Source organism: Myotis brandtii, unplaced genomic scaffold, assembly GCF_000412655.1.
Source record: "Myotis brandtii unplaced genomic scaffold, ASM41265v1 scaffold176, whole genome shotgun sequence".
Lineage (NCBI taxonomy): Eukaryota > Metazoa > Chordata > Mammalia > Chiroptera > Vespertilionidae > Myotis > Myotis brandtii.
In genome coordinates, this window is record NW_005356519.1 from 2,460,964 (window position 1) to 2,471,971 (window position 11,008).

Sequence of the window (11,008 nt, forward strand, 5' to 3'; positions counted from 1 at the left end):
TACACAAATCCAGAATTTAAAAACAATGAAACAAGAGTTACATTCCTATAAAAATACTAAGACTAGTTCTAGTCCATTGATTCAATTATAATGTGGGTCAAATCATAGCTCCCCCACTGAAAAATTATATATTCTATGTCTAACGTTTTCAACTTCATAATTTTTAAATTTGAAATATAATTTGAAGAATTCATCCATATTAAAGTATAAAATTCAGTGTTTTATTAGTATATTCACAAGGATGTGCAACTATTACTAATAACTGCAGAACATTTCCATTGCCTCAAAACTTTATAATTTCTTAAGCCTTTAAAAAACCCTTTCTAAACATATTGACATTATCACCTATTGAAAAATTTTAATCCTACAGCAAAACTTTTAGATATAGCCAAATCTCAGGAAACTAGAGTCTTCTAGGTTTTCTGGTTTTCTTCAACTCTAACACAACCAAATCAAAAGAATATTACTAAAAATGTATTACAAATATCAATCACTCTTTAAAATCCCTTAAATCTTGGAATGTCTATAATCTGATAAATTATGCCAGGTTATAGCAAATACCCTACCCAAACCACATAAGCTAATATCCAATATGTTTCTAAAAGTAAAATATCCTAAAGATAAGCTCTTTGCTGTTCAATTTTGTATTTATATTCTCCTAAATTAACATTTTAAAAATATTTTTATTAGAGATTAATCCCAGGCATGTTTGTGCAAGAATCCATTAAACTTACACTTAATAAACATGGTAATAGCTACAGCGGTACTTCCAGGAAAGTAAAGAAGTATCTGGAAGTCAGTCAGGTTTTATGGAAAAAACAAACACTCCCAAGTTATTATTTAGTCAATTTTTTTTTTCGGTGAACAAATGGTCACTTGTGGCACCAAAAATAAACCAAATTAAAACAACAGTAACAACAACATAACCACAGACACAATAATTTTCTAAAATAATGAATACGCATGAAAGGTTTCTAGAAAATTTCATACTAGATTAGTAAGGTTTATGTTAACTGCTCATGGCAATTGTGAAGTAAATAAGATGTTAACTCTGTTGTGTCTCTTCATAAAACCTCCAAGATGGTTACTTCCTCTCCAAATCATCAAATTCAAAATTATTTCCAAATAAGTACAGTTTTAATAAGCTCTTACAACAACATTAGACATCTGCAAAGGAGTGCAGACTTTAACGTTCAATGGCTCATTTCTTTTGTCAAATTCCTAAATACTACTTCTTTTATTTCATAAGATACTAATTATCAGCATTTGGATATTAAAATGAATTCCTGATGCAAATTCACAAGTGTAAGAATTAGAGGATTCGTTTTCAAACTTTGAAACAGACTGTTTTCACTTAGAACTTTTAGAGCTGATTTATAATGGGAAATGAATAACAAATGTCAATAAATCAAAGGCAGCCTAAATTTAATTTGTCAGCCCATATCTCTGTGAAAGAAAGCCAGAGACTCAAGATTAATTGTTTTTTTTCCTCCTTATCCTTTGGCATTGACAGGGCCACAGAACCTGGCGGGGAACAGCCACAGGCAGAATGCTGCAGTTGGACAAACAGAAGCCTCCTCTGGTCCATACCTTGTACAGCATGAAGCTGAAAATACAGCCCTATCACCAACAAAACAAGTAAGTGACCTTGTTTTAACAGGACAAAACCATATTTTCCAGGCTTCTATGAAGTAAGGTGGAAATACAATGATTAACAGCAATAATTTTTAAGTCCATTCTTATGACTTGAGGGAATCTTCCTTTCACTCAAAGAGCAACCGTTTTTAATGTACACAATGTTTATCACTATCCATACAAGTTTATCATTTTTATGGGGGAAGGTATACTTCTAAAAAAATGCCTAGACTTCTAAAACCTCTTTTCATGTACTGACACACCAACCTTTGAAATAAAGAATAGGTTCCGATTTGAAAAATTAAATCCATAAATGGTGTTTCTAGCACTTATACATAGAGATTCCTGCTGTAAAACTCTATATCCTTTAAACCTCCTGCCACGATTTACTTATCACCAGGGCCCATACAAGATGGTTAGTTTCTTAATCTGAGGTTAGAGCTGTAGGAAATCATACACTTACCATGTGGGCATTAAGCTGCTCCCTGGCCGTTTCTGGTAAACCTCCCAGGGGTTTGGATGCTAACAGATGGCGCTCCGTGTCGGTCAGCCACTGCTGCAAATCCTCAATTTCGCCATGGAACCCTTTGGCCTAGAGTGACAGAGAGTTTTAAGTCTGGGCCACAAACATTGTCACTTCCACACAGAAAACAAGGTTTAAACAATCCCGCCTGCTAAGCCTCTCTCTGCATTCTTAAGAACAGCCAGGTGCCACTAGGCTGGCCTTGCTTCTCTTCTTCGGGAGGGCGCTACTAGATAAGACTATTTATTACACTAAGAACTAGAGAGCCTTCTCATCAGCGCTCTTTATCCCACTTATTTTTAACACTTCTTGAGGTGGAAAAATTAAGCAGGTGTTTTCAAACCAATGAAAGAATTGCATGTTTTTTTGGTCTTGAAGACTACAGACAGTTTCAGAACGTATTCTCTCATTCACCTGGCGCAAGGCACCATCCAGCTGCTGCTTCCGTTGTCCTGTTTTTTCCAAAACATTTTGCCAGCGTTGATTCAAAACCTCTAGTTTGTTCTGAAGGCTGCTTGCTTCTTCTCCTGCACTTGATTCAATGAGATCATTTCCTGCTTTATTAACAGCTTCCACTGTGGACTGATGAGCTAATACATCATTTTGGAGCACCTGAAAATATTAAGATAATACTATGGTTGCTAGTTTATAACATGTTAACATCCCTTTTAGTGCAATGGTTTTCTTTTCTGGTTTTGAAACAAAAGACATCATCTACATAGAATTTTAATACTAATAAAGTTTTAAAATGATGGACTTCTTTTCCCTTACCTTTGTAGCTTTCTTGTCTACCAACATCCCCTGAAATGATTATGTGAGACCATTGCAAGTTCTTCCCATTAGAATAGCTTTGCAATGGATGACATTAAGTATATGACATTATAATTAAAAGGCTCTGAAAGTATTCATATGACTCAAGCTCATTTTAATTGACCTTAATTTTAATGTTGTAAGTAAACAATTTAAGGGATATTTATTTCTATATATCCATTTTCAAATATAAAATTATTACATTTCTAAGATAAACAGCACTAAGGTTTACAATTAGCACTCTAGAAGGGAAAAATTATCCTAGAATATTCTTTTATCTCCTCTCATTGGAATGGTGCTAGAATTGACTACTAAGTTGACAGGCATCTTAGGAGGCCCTGACACTAAAGGGAAATAGATTTATTTCACTGTATATCGGGGATTCTCAAGCCCAACATTCCAAATTTGAGCTACTCTTTTACTAGAAAATACACATGAGATGCTTACTACGTATCCCAGCAAATAATGTCCTCCTATTCTGTTACACAGTGGAAATACTAGAATGGGTTAATGACACTAGCATAGGCAAGTGGTTCAGTACAGAATGCAACTGCAAGGCTAAAAAGATAAATTTTCTTATACTGAAAAGAATGATAAGAATTACACTTTAAAGAACAAATATAGCTTAGTAATAGTTTCCTTTGAAGAAGACTGTAGTTTTGTTTTTGAGAACCAGACAAACCCTTCCTCGAATATTAATAAAAATTGATAATAATCCTTCTCTACACTCACTGACTCAGGATTATCCATGGGAAAGAAAAGAAACATCACCTCCCATCCTAGGTAAGAAATCTCACATCTGGACCCGGAAGGATTTTCACTAATGGGTACCACCCACCTACCATCACTGTTTATCTGACTATATATACTCATTTTCTGAAGCATCTGGTGAGGGCGTGATTTTCAAAGACTGAAAAATCAACTGAGTAAGATGAATCTTCTTTATAATTCTCATACTGTGAGTTTATAGCATTTACATTCCATTTATAATAAGCATGCTCTCTGACATGCTAACACTAGGAGTCACCTTTAAAAGGTCAGATTTAAATATCCTTGTAGTCAAAATATAAAAAATAATTCTAAAAAATTCATTCTCTTAAATGGTCCAAGTCCTATATAAGCCACAGCCTAGGAGCCAGAGAAAAAGGCAGGAGAGGATGGAAACATTTCCTCCCTTCATCCAACAATTGTGCTGGCAATTCTAAGTCCTTTAACTTTTGACCTTTGAGAATTGAAAGGAGAAAGAGATCCATTTTTAACTGCTCAAAGATAAACAAACAGAAATAAAAGGTCCCTAACTCATCCCTCACCCAAATAACTGGGTCAGAGTGCCTCGTTTTTCCACCTCTACTGTATTCCACAAAGTTCCTGTCACTGATGTATGTGACCTTTTAGGGCAATTGCTAAGTTTATGGACTGTAAATGCTATAAACTCACACTATGAGAATAAACACGTTTTGTTTATATGCAGAGTCAGCCTCACCAGTCATTACTGCTCTTAGCCACGGTATAAGATAGACATTAAATTAAAAATATTAATGATGTATAATATAACTGCTTAATCAAATGTGGTTGGGCAATGACTACAAATATAGACAGAACAAGGTAAAAAAAAAAAAAAAGAAAGAAATTTAAATTAGGGAAAAATTACTGTGGGGAAAAGTATGGAAGGAGAACTAATGGACAAATAGTCAAAAACTGCATATCATAATCTTAGAGTGCTAAAAAAATACCTTTTACTTTTTAAATGCTACTAAATATGTAAAATAAACTTTTTCCATTTGACAATAAAAAAAAATCTTACTTAAGGTTAGGATTTAGGACCTAACCTTAATTAAGATACCACTATTAGTGTGAATGTTAAGGTTCTATGAAAGGCTGTTGAATGTCAGGCTAACCTCTACTGAGCACATAACCTTATATTCAGTAAGCCTAGTAACTTAAGAAAGGGAATTTTCTATTAAGATTTATCAACTAAGTGTCACAAAGATAACAATAATATAAAATTGTATCACGAAGATCTTAATTTTCAATTTATAAGCTTTAAATCTAGTGCAGGACATAAAAATTCTTTTAAACATAATATGTTAAAAACCTAATTCAGAAAGAAAAAGACTAGGAACACAAAGCCAATGAAAAGTAAGCTGGACAAAGGGCCAGAAAAGCAAGCCTCAACATATGAGAGACATACCGATATGTTAGACATGCCAATCAAGCAGCAAATGAGATCAGGGTGGGCAGAGGAAAAAAACACACAACCTGCAGTGGAATAACATTTTGAATCTATAACTTATTAGGCTATTCTCAACAACTTTTGAAACTTTGCCACATTAATTCGACGACAGGTATGATCAGGGATTTAAACCTGCATGCAGCCCTGGTAAAATTCAGCCAGAAATTTCCCATCCTTGCTGTTTTTGATAATAATTCCCTTGAACAATGAGAAAAACATTTTTATAATATTTTAGGAAGTGTGTTTTAAGTAGCTTAACCTTTAGTTACAAATTCAAATATGAACTTGTGTTAAAATGACAATTTAAGAATGCATAAAGAAACATTAAAAAAAACTGACGAAACTGGAAATGCATAGCGAAGAAACATAATATGCAACCACAGCTACGTACGTGATGCTTGGCAAGTTCGATTTCAATGGCCTTAGGGTCTCCTCCCACAGGTTTCTGTTCATTTAGCAAGCCCTCGGTGTGTGTCAGCCACGCCAGGAGCTCGTCCAGAGCATGTTGGAACTGCCCCAGGGCTAACAGGGCGCCCTCCAGCTTATGCTACAGAAAAAGTGGAGAGGAAATAAATCCATGTATGAACGTGATATTGTGAATAATATATATTTATAAAACAAGGGCAATGAATCAATGCTTCCTACAGCATAAGTCTGTAAGCATATCCAGTGAAGCCCAATTGTCATAAACTTCTACATTCTAAGTCTGAAACGATTTATGGTTAAAAAATGGCATGTGACAGGCAGAGAGAGTTCTAATGAAACTAGAGGCCTGGTGTACGAAATTTGTGCACAGGTAGGGTCCCTAGGCCTGGCAGGCGATCAGGGCCAATTGGGGCCTTCCGGCTGCCAGCCTGGGCCTTCCTTCCAGCTGTCGGCCAGGGCCTCCCTTCCCCAGCTGCCGGCCACTGGCCGGGGCCTTCTTTCGTTCGGTGCCACACACACCCCTGCCACCGGTGGTCAGCACATGTCATAGTGAGCGATCGAACTCCCGGTCTCCCGGTCAAACTCTCGAGGGGACACTTTGCATATTAGCCTTTTATAGATAAGAGAACTTAGGAGCTTCAAAAGTTTATGTAATCACCTAATTTTAGTTTTTAATAATTATTTTACATTAATACATAAAATTGGGATTTTATAAATTCTTAACAAAAGTCTTGGTACTTACCTGTCTGTTGATAATTCTCTCATCCAGACTATCCCATATCAATTTCAGTTCCATTAATGGGTCTTGAACAGTGTGTTTGTCACTTTCTTCTGTTACTTTCTTCAGCAAAAGCTCTGCTTGATGGTTCAGTCTTTCCATCTCTATCTGTTGTTGATAGGCCTCTGACTTAAATTGCTATTTTTAAAAAGAGATATACAAGAAAAATTTGCTGTAAGTCCATAACTTTAAACAAAAATAATTCTGTGGGTTAGACCTGTATTCTAACTCATACTCCTTATTGGGGAGTGGGGTGAATAGGAATTAAAATGTAACACACAGTTTACCAATAAAAGAGTTATAGACAAAAAAGGGAGTTCTTTTTTCTTTATTCAATGTTTTCTGATGAAAAGATATTTCTATAACTTTGATATTTCACTTTTATACTCTACAATAAAAAATTAACAAATTTCAGGGCTAAACTTACTCCAATGTCTAATTATATATATTCAATAAATGAATTTTGACATTATAGCAAAGAAGAAAGCAAAATGTCATAGACATATATAAAACTCAGAAAAATATCTCTAAGAAACTCAAATTAATATTTATTCCTCAAAAATATACACATATATTATATCCACTGAACATCTTGTTTTCTATAGCTGTGTTGTATTCATTTAATATTTAGTTTTCCTTCTGACTCACCCACTGCTGACTCAGAATAACATTATAGCAAAGAAGAAAGCAAAATGTCATAGACATATATAAAACTCAGAAAAATATCTCTAAGAAACTCAAATTAATATTTATTCCTCAAAAATATACACATATATCCACTGAACATCTTGTTTTCTATAGCTGTGTTGTATTCATTTAATATTTAGTTTTCCTTCTGACTCACCCACTGCTGACTCAGAATAACATTATTCTCTCTCCCTGTGCTTACTGACACATATTAGTAATCTTGCCTTTGCCAACCAACACAGGTTAACAAACGGTTGCTTGTAATAGGAAACTGTTCTTTCATAAAATATTTAATGTATAATAGTAAATAATTAAATGGTAAGTAATAACTAAGCAGCCCCTTAGTTTTTTCAAGCGTATGAAAATAATAATTAAAAAATAGTAACTAATGTATATAAAGTTACTCTCCATAAACTAATAAAGAAAATAATTTTATTCTCAATTTAAACTAAGGACATAGAAGTGAGACCAGTTAGATAACTTTCCCATGATTGTTTAGCTAGTAAAGTGAATGAACTGGAATGCAATCTCAGACAACCTCATTTCATAGAGAGCCTTCCTAACCCACCTGCTATATGAAAATCACTGAGATACATGCAAATGACCAAAATAAATAGCCCTCCACAGCCATAAGAGTATATACAATATATCATGGGTTTCTATATGATCAGATAAAAAAGTAAAAAAAAAAAACCAATCTAATGATGGTAACAGTAAACTTCTCCAAAAATCCCCACTTTTTTTTCTAAACGAAATATTCTATATCATGCTTGGAGATGAAAATGCTACAATTTTAAAGCCAAATCATAATTTTATATAAAAATCTAACAGAGTTCACTGGAAATGGTGTGATGTGTCTGTGGATGGACACTTAAAATCAGAAGGAAATCGCCGATCCCACTTTGATAAATGATCAGCACAGAGGAATTCAAAGAGGGAACAGTCCAGCCCTTTTCACAACTGGAGATGAAGAACCCCCCAAAACAAATTTAGAGAGGAAAGCAGATGGAAAATAAGAAACAAAACAAACATTCTGAGAAACACAATCATCCTATATGTGGTTCTTCAGCCTGTAAGACTAAATGAATTATTCTGAACACAATGAAGAAAATAAAAATGTTGCTCTATGTATATTGACAATAATAGACTACTGAATAATAAAGCTAGAAAAATCCTTACAGTATTATCTACATATGGATAAAGCACACCCATGACCCCTATACCTCATCCTGCCCCCCACGGGAGGATATGTCAAAGGCTATAAATTATATCTCAAATGGGTTTGCCTCCGGGTACATAACAGTTTGGGTGGCCAAAAAAGCCACCTTTTTGCTTCTTTGTATTTTCTGATTTTTTTCTAAAGTAAACAGATACTGATTTAATAAGAAGAAAACTATTAGTATTTTATATTATTTATTTAAGGAACACTTATATACTGTTAAGTAGGTGAAGGTACTATATTAAACCAGTTTCATAATCAAAATGTAATACTTCAATTATGTAAAATAAATCCATTTACGTAAAGAGAATCCTGTGAGTCAAGAACTTAAAAATGAAAACAAAGTCTTTGACAAATTAGCCCTCAGCCATACCTTCAGCTCTTCAATCTGCTGCTTGACAGTTTCAAGATCTGTTCCGATCGGAGACATTGCAGCTAATTTACCACCTGCAATATCTACCCAGTCGAATATTGCCTGAAAAACACATTAGTCCACGTGTTATTATAACAGTACATCTGAAACTGCTTCAATATCTCGATGTTATAGAAAAGTACAATCATAAGCCTGTGAAGATACTATGCAATGAGTCTATTTTACAAATAATAAAGATGGTTCATCTCAATAGGTAAAAGCTGCAATATACTGCAACAGTTGTCCAAAATATGAAATAGATGTCACCTCCAATTATGTATCCAAGTTTACAAAGGAAATTCTATTTTATAGAATTTTAGAATGTTAAGAACTTTAAATGCCCATTAGTTTTGTAAATTCAATCACAGGAAATCAAATTCTTTATACTCTCTTATGTCCCCCTAAAAGCAGAGTGTGTAAATATGTTGAAAGAAAAAGATTCAAACTCATCTACTTATCCAAATAGTCAAGAAACTTATTATCTGTCACTTAGGAAAATAAATATTTGGCTCAACTAAACCCTTCCATATAAATTAGGTTAGTGTTAAAATCATGCAGATATAATGATTAATAATAAGACTATTATTCTGAATTGCAACATAGACTTCAAAATCTCCTATTTTTCTTGTTATTTTTAGGTAATATAAACATCCTAAAAAGGCTCAACTCAGATTTTTTCAGGTATTGACTACACAAAATTATTTTGCACTTTAATGAAGTTGCCAGACCATACAGTAGGGGGGAATCCTTGGGAAATATCTGGTATTATTTTTAAGATTTTTTATTGATTTTTTTTAGAGAAAGAGAAAGGAAGAGGGAGAGAGAGAAACATCCATGTGAGAGCAAAACACAGATCAGCTGCCCCCTGCTTGCCCCCTACCAGATATTGAGCCTGTAATCAAGGCATGTGCCCTGACCTAGAATTGAACGGGCAGCCTTTCGGTGCGCAGGATAACACCCAACCCATTGAGCCACACCAACCAGGGCAATATCTGTTTTAAAGTTACCATTGATAAACTCTAAGAACTTAAACAGCAACTTGGGAAATCAAATTTATTTTACTTTACAACCAACCTCAAAACCTCTGGAACTTCTGGCGCTTCCGACCTGTAGCTCCAGCTAGCCATAGCTATTTAGTAAGTCAGGGTGCCCTTCATTCCCACCTGCTAACCTACGATGGGCCTTGTTTTCGCCGCAGTGGTAATGAGACTGTATGAATCATGGTGTCTAGCCTGTGGCCTCCTATGGTTCATGGCTCCTGAGGTCAAATGGCTGCAAGTGGTGACAGTGACATCTCTAGCCATGAAGGAGGGCACAACTCAACGACTTCCTAAAGTACGTGACAATCATGACCTGGCCTCACAGACCGAGAGCTAGAGCTTGATTAGTTACTAGTCACGGATATCTAACCAATGAATTACCACTCTGGTTGAGAAAGGGAAGGCTATGGAGGGGGAAAGTTAGAATAAGGTCTTGTTTGTAGTGAATTTTTTCATCTATTTCCAAATTCAACACGCCTTTCAGCTGGCATAAAGCCTGGCTTATGCTATTTATTTTTATAAATATAGAAATGGAGTGGAATAATAAAAAGGAAAAGATGTTACCATCTGAGCTTTAATAATAATAGTCACTTGGTGTTATGGAAATACTTAGAAAGGCTTTTTCCATACGGTAGGAGGGAAGAAAGACTAAACTCTTGCCAGCCTTAACAACAGAAAATGGAATAAAGTTAAGGAAGGTGGGGAAAGAAACTGCCCTGGGTTGGCCTCAATTGACAAGATAATTTTTAATATTTTTTTTAAAAACACATTAAAAATGGCTAATAAACTAAATAAGACCCTGGAAGGGACGTGAAAATAGCTTTTAAAAGGAATGATGTGCATAAAAAAGAAAACCCTTTTTACACAACAGATTATGACATAATAAAATAGAAATCTATTTTTGTTCATGGGGAACACTGGCCTCAAATCAAATTTCTTTACTTCTGACTTTAGTGAAATTTAGTGATATTTTAGATGGTGTTTACTGCATTCATCTTACTTCACTCAGCTGTAGCATAGAACTCAGACGCAGGTCCATGTCAGTGCCTGGTGCTGAGCCATTTATGAAAAAGACTGTGAGGGAATATTTTTTTAAATTTATTTTCCCTTTATTGATTAAGATATTACAAATGTGTCCTTATCCCCCCAATGTCTTCTCATCCCCCCAATCCTGCCCTCACCCTCACCCCCTGTTGTCCACATCCATCGTTTATGCTTATATGCATGCATACAAGTCCTTTGGTT

At 34.8% G+C, this 11,008-nt stretch overlaps 1 protein-coding gene across 19 annotated transcripts in view; it reads right to left on the minus strand.

Annotated features, from left to right (window-relative positions):
* DST (dystonin) overlaps window positions 1-11,008 on the minus strand; it is a 448,713-nt gene that overhangs the window by 38,040 nt on the left and 399,665 nt on the right. For all 19 annotated transcript variants that reach the window (XM_014537311.1, XM_005863309.2, XM_014537308.1 and 16 more), the window contains 5 exons: window positions 8,685-8,786; window positions 6,370-6,543; window positions 5,593-5,748; window positions 2,573-2,770; window positions 2,099-2,227 (listed from right to left, as the gene is read on the minus strand). In XM_014537311.1, the coding sequence (XP_014392797.1) occupies window positions 2,099-2,227; window positions 2,573-2,770; window positions 5,593-5,748; window positions 6,370-6,543; window positions 8,685-8,786 (759 nt within the window). The remainder of the gene's footprint in view (window positions 1-2,098; window positions 2,228-2,572; window positions 2,771-5,592; window positions 5,749-6,369; window positions 6,544-8,684; window positions 8,787-11,008) is intronic.